The 22,669-nt window shown below is 40.6% G+C and overlaps 1 protein-coding gene across 2 annotated transcripts in view; it reads left to right on the top strand.

Annotated features, from left to right (window-relative positions):
- ca8 (carbonic anhydrase VIII) overlaps positions 1-21,279 on the top strand; it is a 22,006-nt gene extending 727 nt beyond the window's left edge. The window contains exons 1-9 of one of the 2 annotated variants that reach the window (XM_069173261.1): positions 1-12; positions 5,620-5,811; positions 6,060-6,184; positions 8,978-9,073; positions 10,903-10,965; positions 11,089-11,137; positions 11,369-11,481; positions 17,088-17,282; positions 19,903-21,279. The exon at positions 1-12 is cut by the window's left edge and continues 727 nt beyond it. In XM_069173261.1, the coding sequence (XP_069029362.1) occupies positions 1-12; positions 5,620-5,811; positions 6,060-6,184; positions 8,978-9,073; positions 10,903-10,965; positions 11,089-11,137; positions 11,369-11,481; positions 17,088-17,222 (785 nt within the window). In that variant the 3' untranslated portion in view covers positions 17,223-17,282; positions 19,903-21,279. The remainder of the gene's footprint in view (positions 13-5,619; positions 5,812-6,059; positions 6,185-8,977; positions 9,074-10,902; positions 10,966-11,088; positions 11,138-11,368; positions 11,482-17,087; positions 17,283-19,902) is intronic. The other variant, XM_069173262.1, reaches the window with a different exon arrangement.
- Positions 21,280-22,669: the final 1,390 nt, after the last annotated feature.

Raw genomic sequence — 22,669 nt, 5'->3', positions numbered from 1 at the left:
GCTACGAGGAAGGTAGGCTCATCGGTGTGTGAGGGGATACGGGGAGATGAGCTGAGGGTCCAGGTGGATGTGAAGGGATCTGAATCCAACACTTTACGCACCGTGGAGCTGGCTGTCCTCTCTGTGTCAGCCTGGTCATTCTTTAAGGGGAGTTTTGCAGTGTTGACTTTAAAGACTTAGTTTGGTTAGTACACTGTAAAAACAATCTGTCCAGACAAGATGTACAAATTAATTTAAAACAAGTGACTGTCGGTTTTACTCCTCTGTGTTGCAGATTGCTCTTCTCTTCTACAGTGGAAGGCAAATAGAAGTCCAAATATCAGGTTCCATAATAAGAGCTGAGGATTTAGCTTTTGTAGTTTGCATTTCAAATGTTATATCATTTCTCATAATTTTTTAGGAAGAAGTATTGCTAAACTTGTGTAAAGCCAGTGTTTGCAATGCATAATTGACATCTCGGAAACAAATAGATGGCAGTGTATTGAACATATTATCAGTACAATCATGTTTCCCAAAAAGATGGGACGCTGTGTAAAATGTAAATAAAAAAAGAAATGCATTGATATGCAAATTACATAAACCCATATTTAATTGAAAATATACCTAAGACAACATATCAAATGATGAAGCTGAGAACTTGCATTGTTTTATGAAAAATATATGCTCACTTCACCTCAGTCCATCTTCAATGATCTCGGTCTAGAGAAGGCGACGGTGTTTCTGGATCATGTTTCTATCTGGTTTCTTCTTTGGAGAGTTTTAACCTGCATTTGTGGACGCAGCGATGAACTGTGTTCACAGACGATGGTTTTCACAAGTGTTCCTGAGCCCATGCAGTGATTTCCACTCCAGAATAGTGTGTTTTTAATGCAGTGCTGCCTGAGGGCCCGAAGATCACCACCATCCAATATTGGTTTCCAGCCTTGTCCCTTGTGTTCAGAGATTTCTCCAGATTCTCTGAATCTTTTAATGATATTATGAACCGATGAATCCCAGAATTCTTTGCAATTTTACAGTTACGCTAAAGGAGCTGCTTAAAGCTCCTACAGCCTCATTGAGGAGGTGAGAGGTGTCCAGCTTGTTCAGTCGATGTACAATATGTACAAGACATTTTTTTTTTACAAATATGTATAAGATATAAGAAATAAGACAGATAAAAAAATATATTATTTTAGAAAAGAAAAGAGCAATTAATAAATACACACACAGACTATATACACACACACACAAAAAACTTTACTGATTTTATACTCCCAGTTTGAAATTCAAGCTTTCTGCTCTAAAGTTTCCAAGCATCAGTGTTACCATCTCAGATATGATGAAGCTCCTCCAGAGCAACAGGAAACAAGTGTTTCAAATGCTTCATAGTTCTCCTCGTGACTGATTCTTTGCATGTAGAATTGGTGGAGTGCCCCTTTAACTCGCCACAAAGTTTGTTTTTATATCTTTATCCGAACAAGATGCGACACTAATGTGGCTGAGCTCACCTGGAGCTGACTGGTGCTCCAGTGAAACTTTTCCATGTAGGAGAAGAAAGTCTGGACTCTAGATTCAAATACTTACACAGACACTTAAAGCCATCTGGTTTACGAATATTAAACTCTCTGCCATAGAGTTATCTGCAATATGTCATCCAGTTAAGTGTTGTTGTGTTGTTTCACTCTGTCTTCCTCCTGTCGCTGCCTTTCCTGAGCATGGAGGGATGAACAGTGATACTGACCTGTATAATTCTGACTGTAAGTATACTGAATGATGAGGAACACGTTGTACACATAAATAAGACAGTGATATATGGATCGCAAACACTAAGCCAGGGCTGAAGTTATAAGAATTATTTAGTGTTCCAATTATTTATTCCAATTATTCCAAATATTTGCAGTGTTACTGCATTCAGACTGTTTTTAAACTTTACTCTGGCTGTAACAGATTACTTTTCACTACAGATGACTTCACAAAATGAACATCAAGTCAAAAGCACCCTGATGATATAGAAAAATAAGCTGATCATTAACTGAATTAAATAGCTGTAAAATTCCTACGCTGCTTCTCCGAGCTGCTTTTCGCTGCTTTTGGTTCATTGCTTTGGTTGTTTGAAAAGGACACTCCAGGCTGACTGCATGCTGCCACTCCATCAAAAACAGAGCATCAAGTGACTGACCAGGCTCCATAAAAGATCCAAAAACAGCTGGAGATTCTGCTCTGACAGACAGGAAGTACGAGACTCCTCACCTGGCTACAATTTATGGGGGCTGTAGTTCTTTAATGCTCCCAGAAGATTTTTATAAACATGACAAACTGCAGGAATTTCGGTGAGATTTGTCAAAATTGTGTAATTTTTACAGAATATGAAACCCAGCATCACCTTTCAGTTTTTCGGAATGAGAAAAACACACAGTCTATGTGAAAATATATGAAGGAAACAGTGAATACATTTCTTTTGGAGAGTTATAAGAGGTACCAGTCTCCTGTCTGGGCCATCAACATGAAGCTATGCGGAGCTGAATAGCCTAGCTTAGCATAAAGACATTATCTTTGGGTTTCCTTGACTACAATTTACCAAACAAACAACAAAAACTCATTTCTGTATCCTTCCAAACAGAGTTTTGCACAGCCTTTTCAGCTCTAGTAGTGTATCAGCAGTGAAACACTCGCTGCTCTCACTAAATAGTTGTCAAGGCTAGTTGCTGAGGAAAGAGGGAATGTGACACCCCCCCCCCCCCCTTGCTGCAGAGTGAATAGTGGATGTGGAGAGTTGGTCTGCTGCAGCAGAGTGGAGCTGGGTTCATTCTCATGAACACGGAAGGTTTCACACACTGCACGCTGCTCTCGCTGCACTGAAGCCTGAAGTGAATCTAGACTTGTGGTGGTGTCACTTTCTCTACCTGTCGTATTACTCTCTTTATCTAATGTAGTTTCCTGCTGTTGTTTGGTCAAAGATATTACAACATCTATTTTACACAGTATGCAGTAACTCTGAATGTCAACTCTCCCATCTAGGACAGGCTGACCTTCTTTCTGCAGCCACAACCTGCTTCAATCTGTTTTCAGGCACGTTAGACTCGGTCCTCTGCTCACAGCAAAGCTCCTATTGTCACAATCACAGTAAGAAATCTTATTCACACACTGAGAGAAGCAAACAGGGTGAAAGGAGGAGAGCCAGTTTCAAAATAAAAGAATGGCTGGTTTTTGTAACATTCGTCGATATGTCATTCTGAAACAACTCTTCTCATCACCTCAGACGATGTTACACTGACCTACAGTCCCATCCTGGAGGCTTTCTGTAACTCCAACCGTAACTACTTACAGTACCTAACCCTCGTTCCAACCTCAAGTCAAGTCTTCACCTTCAAATTTAATTATTTACATTACCAACTTTTTGTCCCCGTTACTGTGAATGTATGAATGTTACTGTGTAAACAGATTTATGTCCCGACAACATAAGTAATACAAGTACACGCACACACACACACGCACACAGTATATATATACATGCACACAGAGGACTTAGCCTCAATATAAATGTGTTCTTTAACAGGATAAAGATGAAAGGGTGGCGATTAATCAGGTTGAGGATAATACAGTGAATGATTCAAGAAAATGAACAGCTGTTTAAACAAAAGATAGATCTCCAGAGGTTTCAACCTTCTCTCAGAGTCTCCAAACTGGAATCAGATTTAAAGAGCTTTCCCTGAGGTGTTCCTGAGACATTGTGGTCCCAGACAACGGGACAGATCAACAAACCGAAAACATAATTCCTCCGGCCGTTGTTTTCACCAGCGTCTGAGGTGTTTGGTCACTTTTTGCGTTTCTGAAAGTACAGATTTTTCTGTCATTACGCTGTGCATTGCAACACAAGTTCTCCCTCTGTTTACTTCAAGTGAACTAAAAGTGTAAAATACAGCTTTGCTTGTTCAGATTACTCGATCTCGGATCAATGATTTTGCTGAATGACAGCTGATTGGGGGAAAAGATGGATAGATGTGCTTTATTCATTAAAACATTAAACCCATACATCAGGTCTGATCTGTCAGAAAGTGTTTGCCACACATGGGGTTGGACACTTTATCTTAATCAACCTCATGTAACACACATGTAAATGGGAAATCCATATTTTTCCTTCTGTTTCAGAAACATATTTTGCTATAACTACTTTTTAACATGTATTAATCTTGTAAAACTGGTTGATAAAAGTTTGACTAATGGGCTTCTGGTATGAACCACTCACTGTCTCTTGAACAGGAGCTTTGATGAAGACCTGATGCTGTTCTTATAATTAAAGCATTGGTTCAGTTGCACTGTTGACCCCATGTAACACGTGTATTTAAAATCATGAACTGTACTGGTTTGTGCATGCTAGCTCGCTTGCATGGCTTACAAACACGTAAATGAGACGTTTTGACACGTCATAGTAGGAAAATCACAGGTGGAAATAAGAAAATGAATGACGGCTGAGTTCCATTACGCTGCCTCACTTTTAGGGTCCTGGATTTAACCCTGTGTTGACGAATCCATCATTAAATCTGTGCGTAAAGTCCGACCTCTCAAGCACTGACTAAATTGGGTTGGACCAATTAACAGTAAGAGATGGTTTAGGTTGTAAAACTCCTGTTGTAGCAGACAATCAGAAAAAAAGGACATCAAGGCATCATTGTAAAGCTTAAGTTGCTGTATCTTGTCATGTATCATCCACTAATAGCAAATATGACTCCAAACAACAAAGTTGGGCTGGTTGTCACCTGTGCAGCTGTCACTAGGTGACATACTGTAAGTAGAAACCTGGTAGTGTGGCACCACTGAGGCTAACAATTAAGCAAGGTATAAGGCGGGCTTTCGGAGAATTCAAAGGTCGAAGGTCGTCAGTACGGCAAGACAAAGCGACTCTTCTCATAAACACGACCACATTTGAAGGCTGCTAGGACACCTGAACAGACGCTGCGTTCCAATGGGGTTGTATTCACCGCGTACATGAGAAGAGTCCACGTGAACGCCGCCCTCTTGTGGTATTCACAAGGTCGGGACTCTAAATTTTCTGTAAGCCTCGAGTTCAGGAGTTGTGACGTGTTTGCTGACGTTTACCAAAATATCAGAGGGCATGGAGGTAAATTTTTTGTTGGATGTTAAGCTAATAAATATTAATTTGAGTTATGCAGAGTTTGTCTTCATAACTTAGATAATAGCTGAATGTCTGAGGGAAATGTTGATCTTCCCAAAGGCCTGTTTTTTTTTCTCTGTGTCTTTGTATTTCCTGCATGATGTTAGCCTGTTAGCTTGCTAAACTGTTAGCCTCTGTGGCTTCTAGACGCCATCCATGTTGCTGTTGCCTAGCAACAGTGTCTTTATGACTTAACCACTTGAACGCAGAGCACACGGTGCACACGACTTAATGTCGTAAACACAAACTCACGAGCTCCATTTGAACGCAGCCGGAGTGCAACCACTGTTAATCTAATGAGTTTTTAGTGACACCTGCTTTTCCTGCATCGGCCAGTCAAAATGTGTGAACACAGTTTACATGATGGGAACACTACAAATACCCTGAAAAACAGACTTATTTTAGAAGAATGATATGAAATTGTGCTTCACTTAAAGTGTGTTTTGTGTGAATATTTCTACTCACAGGTGTAGAGTGGGGACTCCATTTCCCAGCAGCCAACGGGGAGTACCAGTCTCCCATCAATTTAAACTCCAGGGAGGCTCAGTATGACCCGACGCTCCTGGACGTCGGTTTGTCCCCCAACTATGTGGTGTGTCGGGACTGTGAGGTCATCAATGAGGGACACACGGTCCGCATCATTCTCAAGTCCAAGTCAGGTGACTCCCAGTAGATACGACATGATGTCAGCACCCACAACACGTTTACTGTAGAGCTTCTTACAACACATGATGCATGTTTGTTGTTTGGTAGTTTATTGGTGAGTGATGCATGTATTTTATACATAATGTGTATCTGCGTATGACCCCTTTCTCTCTCTCACTTTTGCTCTGACCTCTTTTAATCTGCCTCCCGCTTCCTGTGTGTGCTTGCCCACAATGCCCCGGGTTTCCTGTGCCGTTGCCAGTGGTTACCGGGGGTCCGCTGCCTAGCGATCATGAGTACGAGCTCCACGAGGTTCGATTCCACTGGGGCAAAGAGAACCAGAGGGGATCAGAGCACACTGTCAACTTCAAGGCTTTCCCCATGGAGGTAGATGGTGCAAGCACACACGTGCACCACACAGAAGTAAGGCCATGACCATGAAGCCCCCCCCCACCACCACCACGTCTGAAATAGCAAAGAAACACAGTGTTCATATGTTTAGACTGCCACTGGCCTTCGTCCTTCCTCAGATAACAGTGCAGCTTGTCGAGTCCTTCTTCTCTAACAAGACCTCTGACATCTGAAGCTGCTCAGAAACGTGGTTTCACAGTCACAATCAAAGTGTTTGTATGAGTGTGTGGAGCGAGGGTCTCTTTATTTTAGGTTTATTTATTTCAATGGTCTGAAAGAAAAGCTTTAAACTGAAATTGAGGTAATGGTCTTCTTTCTCCAAAACTGAAAATGACATACTCACATCACTAAAGCTCACTAATAAAACATTGTGTCTACTTTTCTATCTATCTATCTATCTATCTATCTATCTATCTATCTATCTATCTATCTATCTATCTATCTATCTATCTATCTATCTATCTATCTATCTATCTATCTATCTATCTATCTATCTACCTACATCCATCCATTCATCCATCCATCCATCCATCCCTCCATCCATCCCTCCATCGTCCAACTGTGTCTGTTAGACGTGAAGAAGCTCCTATGATCTCCCTCTGGATGTTGGAGCTTCTTTTCTAGGCTCAGCCCTTCGGAAACTAATTTCAGCCACTTGAATCCACGATCTCATTCTTTCGGTCACAGCCTAAACCTGGTGACCATCGGTGGGGGTCTGAACGTAGATCCAAACAGATGCCACACTGATCCGCCCGTCATCCCACCCTCACTCAGAAACAAGACACAGAGATAGTTCTTCACATAAATAAGTGTATTTACGAAACCTTTGACTGTCTTCAAAGGCCAAAATGATGACCTCGGGTGCCGTCTCTCAGGCAGCATGTCCTGACACTAATGTCTGGCATTTCACTTGACTTTTAGGGTCAAAACTGAAATGCCAAAAAACGCAACTTGATTTCATTTCTACTTCATTTTTTCATTCAGGGGTCAATGGTCAGTTTCTTTTCGAGCTGTTACCAATATCTTTTAGTAACTGCTATCACTTATGTCAAACATGCATACCTTAAAATGAGAATTTGCAATTTAAAAAAAAGTAAAAGTAGTTTGCTGACTTTATGCCTCTATTTCCTGCTGCAGTCCAGAATCCCATGAAATTATGTCCAAACTGGACAATTCGGCACCTCACGAGTTACTTACATCCAAAACAAACATCCTGCACTGATGAAGGTAGCGTGCCATTTCTGCAGCAAGGCGGAAAGTCAGGATTGGAGGTCAGCATGGTGGGAGGGGTGTCATAGTTTCAAACATGCAATAAACCTTCAACCTTATTTTAATCATCCGGTTCCTCGTTGCCTAATTTTCCCTGAAAAACGGAAAATCATGTCCAAATCCAACATGAAACATTCCAGGAGTACCATGTTTAGATTTGGTTCAGAGTAAAAAATGTGAAACACGATGGCAGTAGGACTGGTTTTGAACTGGTCCTATACTGTTGTTTCCGTCTTGCGATGAGGTTCGGTTATGCAAATAAAAATATTTGTCTTTGGGCAAATGTGGAAGCTGCTTTTAGTTGATATAATGCAAAAATACCTGAAATGGAAAAGGTCAGGGTGGATGTTTGGCCTTTAAAAGCATCAGACTGCTTGTATCTTCCTTCCAACGGTAAACGTTGACATTCGTTTAACCATTAAAAATCTTTCTCCACAGTTAACCAAGTGGTTTTATTAGCCTGAATCGAACCATATAGGTGGCAGATCATAAAACAGCCAAATAATGCATTTTAATGACAGCAATTTATAACATCTTTGTGTTTTGAGACTTTTTGAGACATCCAGGTTAAAGAATGAGTCTGTTGATATTTCTTATTTCTGTTACTGTCAACAAATCCTATGATAAGATTAACTGATGAAAGTATCCTTTTAACAAATAATCTGTGTCTATTCCTCTTTGTCATCGAGCTCCATTTTGGTCCCAACCTCATCACATCAGTGAGCCACAGCATTACAGCGGGTGACCTGTTCATTCGTAACCATGAACACAAACACTATAATTTAATTTGACAGCGATCTTAGATACAGATCCAAAAACTTCTTAGAGCACCAGATATGTATAACATATAATATAAATGTCCTATTTCTTCATGTTTAAGTTGAAAACTGAAGTTACCAGCTTTTTATTTCTCTGACTTTGTTTTAATGAAACTACTGAATTCACATTTTAGAACTACAACATATTTGGAGACAAATGTGGACAGTAAGAGACCGACTTGTTCATTCTTGGTTTCAGTCTTTTCATGGGATTTGTTGACCAGAATACAGAAAGTTTCCAGATTTTTTTCTTTGAAACTTTGCTAAATAAGCGCAAAAAGGAGACGTTTTATAAGTCAAGGCTGCATATTTCAAAAGTACTTCAGTTACTATTTTAAGACAGCTTTTGTCTGCTTTTGCAAATCACAAACTTAAAGCTCAGTGGAAAAGTCTCAGATATTCATAAAGAGGCTTACAGCTCAAATGTCACTCTGATTTGATGTATTTATATTTCCACTGTTGTGGATTTGGCAGTTTTCAGCCTCGTCAGATATGCGGTTACAGTCTGGTGTCGCTGGTTTGAGGGTTGATGCTTTGCACTTGTCTCTCTTAACGTAAAAGCCCTCAGTCACCACCAGCTGATGTTCTCTCGCTCTCATACTTACTCGTGCTCCCTCCACCTGTTTCCGTCAATGACCTCTCAATCACAGGTTGCATTATTGTGTTGTCTGTGTGTGTGCAGCTCCATCTGATTCACTGGAACAGCACTCTGTTCAACACGCTGGAGGACGCTCTGGGGAAGAAGAACGGAGTCCTCATCATCGCTCTTTTTGTGCAGGTAAACATCCACAATGAGGAGGCAGATAAAGGGTTAACTTTCCTCAGTTTTTATTCATATTCAACGAAGTATAAAAATGAGCTTCTATTCAGTGAAAATATAAGCCATATTTTTACTCTGTATTTTTAGTTTGTGTTACCTTAAAACCCGAATAAGTGTATTAGACCCTGCATTTTTTATTTGACACAATAGATGTAATTATTGTGAAACTCGTGCTTATCTACCATATATTTATTTTATATTAATTATTTCGATTTGAAGACTGAAGCAATTTCCATTAAAACAAAAACAACTGCAGAAACAACCCAACAACAAAAGGACTTGGATTTTTTGAATGAAGAGCAAATCATCAATTAGTTCCCAAATATTTGTATAGATCTGAAAACATTCAGGGCAATGAGAGAAGACGCATTTTTACAAATACGAGTCAGTGTTATTCACACTCAAGTTAACTTAAGTACACATTGTTATGAAATCAGGAATGGGACTCAATCGCACAACTCAAAAACAAGTGACGTTTTTAATGAATTGGCGAGTGAACAGGCAAAATCTTGAAGATAGAAAAATAATGTTCGGTCCAGAATTCAAAAGAAGGCAGTTAAACTTAGAAAAGGCAGAAGTATAACAAAGGTCCAAAAGAAAAAATGTACAGGTCAAACAAACTTACAAGAATCTGAGGAGAAGCGCTGCGACAACTAAATTAAGTAACGACAATGATGTGACACAGGAGGAAGGAAACACGTAAACTTTATAACAATCAGGACAATCAGACACAGGTAGAAGTTAAGACGAGAAGAAAGTCAGTTATTAAAATATAACAGAAAGTGAACATGAAAAACTGAGAGGACAGAGAGACACAACTAAACAATGAGAACAGGAAGTAACTGACAACAATGAACAGTGTCACACATACAACCAAAACTGAAACAGTTCAATGAACAGCCCTGCATTTAATCATTTTCCTTTAATTTTTTTCAAACAGTCCACCCAACTTTTATTAACAAGGTTAGACGAACTATAAAAACCTCCCAACACAACACAATACGGTTTAACAGCAATTCAAACTACAACCTTCAAAATCTTTAAAGTTCAACTTTATTTCATGTTCCCAACACTTTCAATAAACATTAAAAGCTTTTTGAAGGAAAGATGTTGTTGTGCCAAACTAGGTGGAGCTCATAAACTAGGATCTGCTTGACATGATATATTTCTATAATATTTTGAATGTATTTTCCCCTCAATGTCTCATATTTTTAAAAACATGGACTTTTTCACCACATTATCAGTCTTACTGTGTTTTTCCCTTCCTGGGATTGTTTGAGTTGTTTTCCTAAAGGAGTGAACAGATTAATTGCAGATTAAATTCACCCAATCAGGGTGATGTTATATATGTCCTACATTCCTGTCAAATTCCTCTTATTCCTCTCCATCATGACTTCCACAGAGAATAATCCTCAGTGTGTGTGCATGAGAACCTCCTAAAGACCTTTGATTAATGTCCGTTGAATGAAACCAATCAGAAATGACCTGAGTCCTTCCAGCTGAGGAAAACACACCCCGTGAAAAAACAGTGGCTTTCAATGATCGTCTACGTTTAATCCCAAACATCCCTGACCTCTTGACACCTCAGTCTTAACACTGTCAACCTCACACGTCCTGTTTTCAACAGCTTCTTTGGTTTCCACTTCCTGTTTACTTCCTGTAAGGTAACAGCAGCTATAAACTAAAACCCCGGCCTAAAACACTGCTGACATATGAAGACAATCGTTGACATTATCGTCAGCAGATAAATCCTGACTGAAACCTCTAAATGTTTGTGTTTTTATCAGATTGGTAAAGAGCATCTGGGTCTGAAGGCCATCACTGAGGTTTTACAGGATCTGCAGTACAAGGTGAGACTGAAACTGAGAAGATCCGAGCAGGTTCGATGATCTTCAGATGTTGGATTGACACTCAGCATGTTGACATGGAACATGATGAGAGTAACGGTTGTTGTGTCACTTTATTTCCATCAGGGGAAGAACAAGATAATCCCCTGCTTCAACCCCAACACTCTGTTACCTGGTAAGTGCATTATGATTATAAAACCTCAAACATTGATGGTGAAAAAAATTCAAGATTATTCTCCGCATTTCAGAAAAAAACCCTGCAGGATTGGATGAATAAATAGATTAATAGACAATGTAGAGTTTTTAATGTGATGTTATTACAGTTGAGGTATAAATGCTGTTTTCACTCTTACAGTTTTTTGGACAGGATTATGTATTTTACAGTGAATGTGAAATGTGTCCTCAGACCCGTTGCTGAGAGACTACTGGGTGTACGAAGGATCTCTGACCACGCCGCCTTGTAGTGAAAACGTGACCTGGATTCTCTACCGCTACCCTCTCACTATCTCACAGTTACAGGTAAAACATCAACACGAAGGACTTATATTCCTTCTCTCATGTTACGAACATTTTAACCAGCTGGCTTTTAAAAATTCAAACAGTTACTGTCCAGCTATATTTCACTGATTATTCTTTTAACAAATCCTGCTTTGGAGTATTAACTGCTAGTTGAGTCTGTGCTGTAAGTTGGTCCTGACTTTTTTGGGTCGTCTTCTCCAACTTGGTCAAGTGTCTTTTTTTTTTAATGTTGTTGTTGTTTTTTGGATCAGTTAAAGTTGGTTTTATTTAAGTTTTGAATGCAACTGAATGTTTTTTTTGTGGGGGAATTTTAAGACTTATGAAGTTATGGATATATGAGTGGAGCGTTCGGTGGGAGGGGGGTGGGTGTGGGGTTTCACAACAAAACCCACGTGGCTGGATTTGATCAGAGAAAAGATCATTTTTTGGGTTTATTTGATTTTTGATTTTATACACTTTATTAATCCCCGAGGGGAAATGTCTTCACTACAGCAGGGGGGCTCTCAGGGGGGAGATGCTGCAGCAGGCTGCCACTAGCTCGGCGCCAGGTAACCTGACCTGAGGTGCATGTTTTTGGATGATGGGAGGAAGCCGTAATGTAAAACGGTTAGGATTAGGAACCAAAACTATCAGGATTTTCGGTTAAAATAAGTACTTTTACATAAATAATGGATCACTTACTTATGTTACGAAAGTTAAACACGTAACTTACTTATATTACAAGAATTCCATGTTGACTTCTCCTTTCTTACGGACCTCCTGCCTGTGTTTGACTTTTACACTCTTTGTAGTGGCTGGTCAGACATGTGTATACTTTCACACCGACGCAAGACAAGAGCTGAGCCTGACACGATATCCCCTAGTGGACCGACGGGTGTATTACACGCTTTAGAGGAGGACACGAGACAGACAGACACTTGACTCCCAACGGATGCTGGATTCTTAAATTCAGATAGGGAATAGTACATCACTGTTATGTACAGCTTCTTCCACTGTCTCCAAGTGGACAAACAATTTATCTTTGCATAAAAAATAAAAAAAAAATCCTCAAATTTAGATTGAGATTAGCTTTTAATGAGCAAGAATTAATTAGCTATCCACATGCTCTGTGAGCTCATCCTGCAGCTGTTTCACAATAAAAGCATTTAAAGTGAGGCCTCAGCAGTAAGTAAATATCTTAAAATGGAAAGTAAGAAAAGTACTTATTTTTACAATGCTTGATAAACAGTGTAAGCATGAACAGACTGAATATAGCAGTAAAATCAGAGATGGCTGCCTTCCATTCAGGTGGATCATTTTCAGCGGACTGGTACTTTGGCTGACTGGCACACCTACATGGAATGAAAGCATCATTAAACCTGTAGGTTTAAAACTGTGGCAGATTATGTTTTAGCAAACAGGACTCAGTATGATTTCCTTTCTTATTTGGTGAAACCTCAGTCTTGTCTACCTAACTGTCTCACATGTTGTGTTTCGGGGCAAATTATCATACTTCAGTTGTTTGAAATTACATTTTCTTCAATGTCTGTTGGAAGACAATTTACTTTTATTCGTCAGAGTAGCAAAAATGTAGCTAGTATTAAAATTAGGGGATCTAAAGGCAGAAATAAGATCATAAAGCAGATTACACTTTGATACTCATTCGGTCGTCTAACAAGAGAAACTTGAAACTCTATTGTCCCATTGTAGCTGCACATACAGTAAATATGTCCTGGCCCCTCTGTGACTCATGACCTCTGACCTTTAGCGCTCTGGCATTCACAGCGGTACAGGAAGTCTTTACACCCACTGCCGGTCAGTCAGTCCGTCACATTGCCTTTGACAGATTTAAACTTCAACTCAGCCTTTGCCTCATGCACGGCTCTCTAACAGCAGGTTGTTGTAAAGACAGATGTTCGTAACCCTCCGACATTTATTTCAGTATGGGATGCTCGCTGACCTTTGACCTGCTGACCCTTTGAAATGCTAACAGAAAGAACGACTTGTAGTTATCCTCCTGCCTCAGGCCGATGTGAGAGAATAATAAGAGCAAAAGAAAGGCAAAATATGAAGCAGCTCAGCAGAGTATACATCACTTATGTTTTAATATGCCAAACAACAATACAGGAGTATTCATTGACATAATTATATCTGCAGATACTAAAAATGATCATAAATGCTGCCTGCTAACTGAGGCTAATGTTGGGCTGCAGCGCAGACATCAAATTGGCTTTTTAATATAGGAAAAAGGTCCATGTCACTGTCAGAGTGGCTGCATAGAGTCACATCAGTTACCATGGAGACAACAGAGACTATAAGGAGTTTAACCTTTTGTTACGACCCTGGCTCAAGGGCAGCAAGGCACAATTAGATAAAGGGAGATGGTTGGAGGTGGGGCTTGTTTAAGCCTCATAGGGTGCCACTAATTTGGTCTGGAGCAGTTAATTGTTGGTGAGACTTCCTGAAAGAGAACAATCAGACCAGGCAGGTACACAGACACACCGTGGATGTAACACCTCACCCCCTGAAAAGGATGCTGTAACTCTGCATCCTTTTTTTTCAGCAACAAAGTTCTATTTAAAAGTCACATTAACACCGACTGGATCCTGGAGAGGGTTTCTGCTCGCACATTATTTCTTCAATTAACATGTTGTATTTTGACAGAATCAACCCTAAACTGTACTTTCTCTTAGAGTACACAGGGTTTCAGATGGGAGCCAGCTGACTGGCACACGCACAACAAATACAGGAAAGTTCATGTGTGCTAATACACACCGCAAAGTGTCTCAACGAATCATTGAAAACAAATGTTTCCTTTTTTAAAAAAAATGCAAGAACAATTTATGTGACTATTTATCTCATTTTAGTTGCTTCCCACAAACAGTCAGATGATGCAGTGCTCATCAAGAAGGAACACAAAAATGTGTCTGAAAATCACCCACTTCATATTTCATCCACAGGCAGTGAACGACAGATCAGAGGAGGGGTTTTAAAAGTCTGGGCTCTAACCCCAGGCAGTAACTACAGAGACGATAACAGCCGACGACTCTTGACATTTGGGTCAATCGGGACCATCAGAAGTGAAATGAGCGCTCAGCAGGTCTTGTTTGCAGTGGATGTTCAGAAGATCAATGAATCACTTTGACACTGAAGGAAACTTAAAAACATGATAATTCTCAGACAAGTCAAATTCAGATGTTGAATTTGACCTTTATAAAACAGTTCAGGTGACCGCTGTGTATGAAAGCTGCTTTATAAGTGAACTTCCCTTGCCATGCTTATAAGAAGCATTTTAATGATCTATAAATGCATTTATGATAGTAACTACCAAGCGTCAGGGCGAACTGAATCTATAAATATGTGCATTGTGTTATTCAGATAGTGACTTGATATGTGAGTCAAAGCAGCTGCAGCAGCTCCTGACCGTGTTGATAAGCAGCCAAAATCACTGGGTCACACTACAATAACCCACTTCCTGCTGTTTTTTAAATATCTGGTCCCTTTTATCTCACACAGCATCTTTCCTTTATGTCACTCTCTCTGCACCCCTCAACTCACCTGCACCTCACAAAGAAGCTTTACATCACACTCTGAAAACTTCCAGATTAACGGCTATCCTTAAAACAAACCTCTTGAGGTTGTTAAGACATTAAATATTAAAAGTTTAAAGTAGAGTCGAGTGAAGGAAACACAATAGAACATTGCAGACAGATACGGTTAAATTCACTACTGAACATGCTGACTTACTTGTGAGATTTGTAGGTCTTTATTTTCTGTATGATTATTTTAACCACTGCTGAATGAATTCCGCTAACAGCAACAGTTTTTTTAAAACAGCAGGTCCTGCTTATCTAAAATACACAGCTCAAACATCCGGCTATTATTGACTCCTAGAGGACCCGGAGTGCGTGTGCACAGTGAACATGTGCATACAAATATCAAGCAACTGTTGCCATGCCTACAGCTTTTGCACTTTGACAGTGTGCTATAAATCCTCTGTCTGTAAGCCAGTTGCACGACAGCACAGGAACTGATATGTTTGTTTTGCCAACGACGCCCCAGTACCTTTGTGTGGAGATGATAACATCTGCAGCGGCCGCAATAACACACAAGTCAGATTTTGGATCCTTCGTTTGTGAGTTCTGATCTGAACATTTCAGTCTGAGAAAGAAGAAAGAAAAAGATGCTGTTCCTTGTCGACGACCAGATCAGTCAAAACTTATCAGTATCATGAGGATATCCTCCACTAGAGAGTACTGTGTCAGGGTAAGACAAAACACATGGTTAGGTTTAGAAATAACAAATAAAAACAGCGGTTAAGTTTAGTAAAACTAAACTATTTGGTTTAAGATGAGGCACCAAAACTAAATGGTTTTGGTGAAGAACTTTCTTGCAGACTCAAACTGGTCTCCAGGTTGTCTGGTGTTTTTCCATCGACTGTATTTTTCGGACTATAAGGTGCACTTAAAATCCTTAAATTTTCTCAAAAATTGACAGTGCGCCTTATAATCCAGCGCGCCTTATGTATGGTTACTTGTTGTGCTTATTGATCGATTTTATGTGGTGCAATGCGCTCAAAAATCTGTCGAAATGTGTAAGTATGACTTTGGTAAGCGGGTTTCAAACTCCAAGCAATTAGCTACGCAGCAGAACATGGGAATAGAGCCGCCAAAGAATTCAACATCAATGAATCAATGGTCCGGAAGTGGAAAGTTTGATTTACCAGACTGTGTTGTTTTGCTTAATGCGCCTTATAATCTGGTGCGTTTTATGTGTGAACATAGACACGTTAATTCACAGTGCGCCTTATAATCCGGTGCGCCTTATAGTCCGAAAAATACAGTAATCACCCCCAACCTGCCTCTTTACGCAGACTTCAGCCCTTTTGTACTTTGTCAAATGACCTCTGTCGCATGACATTTGTCACGTGACCTCTTCTCGCTGATGCAAAGCCAACCGTTAGTGGACCCTTTCGTGGGCAGGTGTGTGTTTCACTCTTTGGTGTGGTACTGGGATTAACTACAGGTGGTTTGTCCATCCATCTGCTGAGGCACATGTTGTCCTTGTTAGAAACTGAAGTCACCAGGAATAACTGTCACACTATCATTGTGTTAAAAGGCCTTTTTTCTGTCGTGAGAGATACCACGAAAGGTGCGGTCCCATCTTTTTCCCTAAACCACATTTCTCTTACTCTGCACTGAAAGCTTCATCAGCTGAGTGTGTCTAACAAACACTCAAGGTGTCTGAGTGTTGTGCAAATATTTGAAATATCATCTGTTCGAAGGATCCTGTGTATCTCTAGGAAGCAACACCGCAAAAGCAGCATGTTAAAGAGGAAAATGACGGCTTCTTCTTTTGGGACCAGACAGTGTAGAAGTGCTTTAAAAAGGTCCCTTTGCCATTAATATTCAGAAAAAGAGCTGAATATTTTCATTTTGGCGGGAATTCTTTTGTCATGCAAAATAGAAAATATAGATAGTAAAATCTGTAAATGAGCCACTTTAATCCAAGGATGTCAACATTAATCCGTCATATGGCTAAATTTATGATAAATTGGGTTTTGAGATGAGAAGCTTTAACCCAGTTGTGATTTTTAATGTTAAATGTATTTTCTTCTGTCTCCACAGATCGAGGAGTTTCGAAGGCTGCGGTCTCATTTCAAAGGGGCGGAGCTGCCAGAAGGGAATGATGGGATGTTGGGAGACAACTTCCGTCCCACCCAGCCGCTCAGCGACCGGACGGTCCGCGCCGCCTTCCAGTGACTCCCACTCTCCACTGCCATCTCAGAAAAACTGTGGGATCTACAGGTTCAAATACTGAAGGTAACAACTCTGTCCTGATTGGACATGCAGTACGTCAGCCAGGAAGCAACTCACCTGGATTAAAAAGTATTCTCCTGAAGTGTTAAAAAGAACAGTATTTCTATGAATGTATTTCTGATGAATTTAAGTCCAATATTCATTCTCTTTGTAGCTCTGTTTTGGTCTCCACCAATCTGACTCCCGAGCTGCTAAATACTCCATTATAATCACTACCTATAGCCGTTGACTGTGTTTGCGTGTTGTCCGGCTCTTGACAGGTTGTGTCCAGTGGGTTTATCAGAGCTTCTTCACCGCTGCCTCCCTCTGCAAATGGTGTTATTGCCGGCAGTGACACTGAACAGAAATAGAATATGTTCAACTGCAAAACTACAAAGAGGAGGAGAAACACAGAGTTGATTAGTGAATCTTAAATTTAGCATTTACATTAAAAGTTAAAAGAGGAAAAAAAAAACCTCACCAGCACTTGCTCCACTTATCACCAAACACTGTCCTCTGTATGTTTAGTCAGTTCAGCACATTTCCTCACATGGGACAGACTTTTAATGGAAGGAGGGATACTGTCCCCGAGGTATTAGGGTCCTCTGAAACCACAGCATAGTGGATCAAGTCCTGGAAGAACTAACCCAGTTCAGTTACTAATCTAGGACTAGCCTATATACAGCACACAGTGTGGAAGACATCCCAGATTTAGCTCAGCAGCACTGCGGCAGGGAAGCAGCACAGAACCTTTGGACCTCAGAGGAGGGTAAAAAAAGAAGGGAAATCAAACTTTTATTCTGACAGTCCTGGCCTTAATATAATTGTGATTGGCCTTGGTGCAAATACTTTTGTTGGGCCCCTCCCTTCACCCCAGAGAGGTTATTAGAAAAACAAATTAGCACTTCCCAGCATGCCTTGTTCATTTAGCAGAAGCAGAAATATACTCATTGTAGTACCTTGTGTGTGTAATGCATGAATTGCCTGCTTGAATATATGGGTCTGGCAAGGCTCGTTGCATCATAATGAGCATAGACCTCTGTTTGTTTGTTTTTTAAACTATTGGAGCAGCCTGTAACCAATCAGAACTGACCACCATTTACCGTATGTTGTGTAATGAAACCACCACAGCCACCATTGTTCAAACTACTTTAAAATTATTGCACCTTGATGAGAGAAGTTGAATGGGAATCTATGGAGCCGGAGGCTTTTTGGAACCGACCTCTAGTGGCACTCGCTGGTATTGCAGCTTAAGACACTTCTGGATCAGAACCATTTTTCAGACCTGGAAACTACGAACTCTTTTATATCCAGTCTGTGGTTGTGGCCTTATTGAAAATTGGGTTTTCACAATATAATCACAGCAAAGACTGAAGCTGTGAAAAATAGTCTGGTGCAGCGAGCCTCGGTAAGGACCCTGTATGCTGGATCCTACATTTCCTGTAAAGCAACTCGGTCGCTTTTTTTCCAAACTACATTTCTTGGTTTGTGAAACAGGCTTTTTAAAAAAATCCTGAGCCAAGATCAATCTGATGACATCATCATGGTCCGGAAAACTTTCTCCAGAGCCACAGAGGACACATTCCTGTTTTAGCTTTGAGAGTTCTCCTCATGAGACGTAAACTGTCCATGCAGACCTGGTATTTAAGGACTTATGATCACATAATGACTAAAACAGTTAGTTTGAATACATCTCAACACAGAAATGCTGCTCACCCTCTGAAGGTTGAATCTGGGGAAGAGAGGTGAGAATGCCAGAGGGATGAAAGAGGAGGAGGCAGAGGGAGAGAAAAGGGGAGAACCAACAGAGGACTATTGTCTGCGGTGTAAACGGATACTGATCCGGTCCCACCAGCACAAACCCTCCTGAGACGAGACCTGTGAACGAGACCAGAGGCGGAGGAAAGAAAACCAGAACTATTCAGTAAAGGTCTGCTCGTGCCAGAACAGCCTCACTTTATTATTTCCCTTTTTTTTTTTTCTATTTTTAACCGAGCCTGTTAACAGGTTATGGTAAACTTATTCTAAGATATTCATTTTTGTAATGCTGTTGAATGTTCCTCTCGGTGAGCTCAGATTGTCTCACGTCCTCCGTAAGAGGAGACGACGGAGATGATGATTCACTCAATCAGGAGACAATATTAACTCATTTGTCAAACTAACTTGTATAATAATGAACTAGTTACATACCAATATAATCTGAAACACTGCTAATAATTCAGTCAACTGCTGTGTTTCGTCTCTCTTCTGGCAGCCTGATTTGTTTTTTTTATTATTTCTTTATTTCAAGTCTTCAGCCTCAGTTTTTTGTGTGGAGATGAACTGCTTTTGACCACTCCACAGCAGGAGTGGATTGAAACATGTGCAGCTCAAACTATGATGTGATTTTATGTATATAGCAGTGCAGAAGGAAACATCATCAACTTTTAGAGCAGCTTCAACGCAGTCATCTTGGAAACTTGTGGAGTTAAACTTTTTCCAGTCAGAAGTTAGTGTGAAGTTGTAAAACTACAAAATTTTGCATCGAATACAGAAACAGAGGAGCAATCGGAACTCCCTCAAGGTGCCCCTCTTCAGCTTGCAGCTGGACTGTGGGAAACATCTGGTTTCTGTTAATCAGATTCACATTTCTCCTTCTTTACAGGAGATGGAAGAGGAGGTGCGAGGAGAGGAAACAGAAGGAGACGGGAAGTTGATGTGGTTGGAGATCAGATGCAGACCCAAGGTGGACAAAGAAGTTATTGATCTCACACCTTTACATGGGTTTTTATGTGTGTGTGTGTGTGTGCATGTGTGTGAGTGTGTGCAGGTGTGTTCTTGCTTTCCTGCATAATCTGTCTTTCTCGTTCGTACTGTAGCTGACTGTCACGTCCTCCTTGTGCCTGTGTGTTGGCTAATGTAGTGTGTCTTAGGTATTATTGTGTTAATCTGCTGTGTGTGTGTGTGTGTTTGTCCTGATTAGATAACTTTATAATCGACCCATCTCTGCTGTCAAAACAAGAAGAATGCGCGAACCACAGATGTACCTGATCACACACACACACACACACACACACACACACACACACACACACACACACACACACACACACACACACACACACACACACACACACACACACACACACACACAGTCAAATACACATGTTCGAAATCCACCTTACATTCCCCCACCTGAGGTTGTTAATTATCTGTTACACACCCGGTCCTGCAGCAGTCCTGCCAGGACAACTTCAACACACAGTTTACAAACTTCACTTAAATCAGCTGAATTTAAAAGCGATCTGAATATGAAATGTCAAACGGTTCCTGTAGAACCGGTTCTTCAGGATTATGCTGTAAATAAAACCATCAAATGCCATTTAAATAAAGGTTACAGTCTGGACTGTCACCAGCTGCTCCAACTATAAACCTAAAGCAAAGACCACAAGCCAAACAGATTTCATAAATAATTTCCAATTATTTACAATAAATGATATATTTTCATTGAGTTGGATGATGTACGTCAGAAGATACGAAGTACTTCCTGCTAGGTTTGACGAACTGAGTTGCTATCATTTGTGCTGAGTCAGCAGGCTCTCCTGACATGTGCAGACACAAACTGAAAACCTACTGCATGTTAAATATTACAGTTTATCTTTACAGTGGCTTTGTCCTTTTGGATCCACAGTTCTCAGCCCAGCAATTCTTGACACGTTTCTTCTTCTTCTTCTTCTTCTTCTACATAATCAGCAGCTTCAATCAGTGGTACCATTGAACCTTTATATTAATTTAGTGGAACGCCACTCTCATCACTCCATTCACCTTGTTTTAGAAAGCAGGAGGGTTACAAGCACTGCTGTTATGAGTGTGTGTGTGTGTGTGTGTGTGTGTGTGTGTGTGTGTGTGTGTGTGTGTGTGTGTGTGTGTGTTAGTTTTTTAAAGGTTCTGTGTGTGACAAACTGAGCTGACACAAACTGTGAGAACGAATGACTGTTACTGTAAAGCAACAATAAAGCTACAAAAATGACTCACGAAAACACTGAAAAGTGAGCTGGTGTTTTTCTTCACAATGAACATTGTGAGATGTAACGTGACTCTCAGGAACAGTTCTGTTATTAAACACATATTTTAATGTTCTATGTCAACAAATCTCATCACAACCAGTGATGAATAAATCCAGCTAACAAGCACTGTGTGCATATCATACATAGTAACCATTACACATAGCCAGCAACTACTTTATTGGAACACCTGTACACCTGATCCTTCCACCCATCCATCCATCCATCCATCCATCCATCCTTCCACCCATCCACCCATCCATCCATCCATCCATCCATCCATCCATCCATCCATCCATCCATCCATCCATCCATCCAACCAACCAACCAACCAACCAACCAACCAACCACCCACGATGTTACACTGAAAGAAAACATTCGCCACCTTGCTGCGACGAATACTACAGCACACTAAATGTAAGAGACAGTTCAGGAAACTGCTGGACCATTTTTTTGAAATAAAATACTGTATTTCTGATCAGTGGATTTGGGCCCACATACAGTGCATCCGGAAAGTATTCACAGCGCTTCAATTTTTACACATTTTGTTATGTTACAGCTTTATTCCAAAATGGATTGAATTCATTTTTTTCCTCAAAATTCTACACGCGATATCCCATAATGACAAAGTGAAAATAGTTTGTTTAAAATTTTTGCAAATCTATTAAAAATAAAGAACGAAAATATAACACATACATAAGTATTCACAGCCTTTGCTCAATACTTTGTTGAATCACCTTTGGCAGAAATTACAGCCTCAAGTCTTTTTGAGTATGATGCTATAAGCTTGGCTCCTATTCTTGGGCAGTTTCTCCCGTTCTTCTTTGCAGGACCTCTCAAGCTCCATCAGGTTGGATGGGGAGCGTCGGTGCTCAGACATTTTCAGATCTCTCCAGAGATGTTTAATCGGGTTCAAGTCTGGGCTCTGGCTGGGCCACTCAAGGACATTCACAGAGTTGTCCCGAAGCCATTCCTTTGTTATCTTGGCTGTGTGCTTCGGGTCGTTGTCCTGTTGGAAGATGAACCTTCGCCCCAGTCTGAGGTCCAGAGCGCTCTGGAGAAGGTTTTCATCAAGGATGTCTCTGTACATTGCTGCATTCATCTTTCCCTCCATCCTGACTAGTCTCCCAGTTCCTGCCGCTGAAAAACATCCCCACAGCATGATGCTGCCACCACCATGCTTCACCGTAGAGATGGTATTGGCCAGGTGATGAGTGGTGCCTGGTTTCCTCCAAACATGACGCTTGGCATTCAGGCCAAAGAGTTCAATCTTTGTTTCATCAGACCAGAGAATTTAGTTTCTCATGGTCTGACAGTCCTTCAGGTGTCTTTTGGTAAACTCCAGGTGGGCTGTCATGTGCCTTTTAC

Source organism: Embiotoca jacksoni, unplaced genomic scaffold (assembly GCF_022577435.1).
Source record: "Embiotoca jacksoni isolate LCO1_2020_lvr unplaced genomic scaffold, fEmbJac1.0.p SCAF_59, whole genome shotgun sequence".
NCBI classification, from domain to species: domain Eukaryota; kingdom Metazoa; phylum Chordata; class Actinopteri; family Embiotocidae; genus Embiotoca; species Embiotoca jacksoni.
Note: the sequence above shows the minus strand (reverse complement) of the source record. Positions and strands in the feature narration are given on the sequence as shown.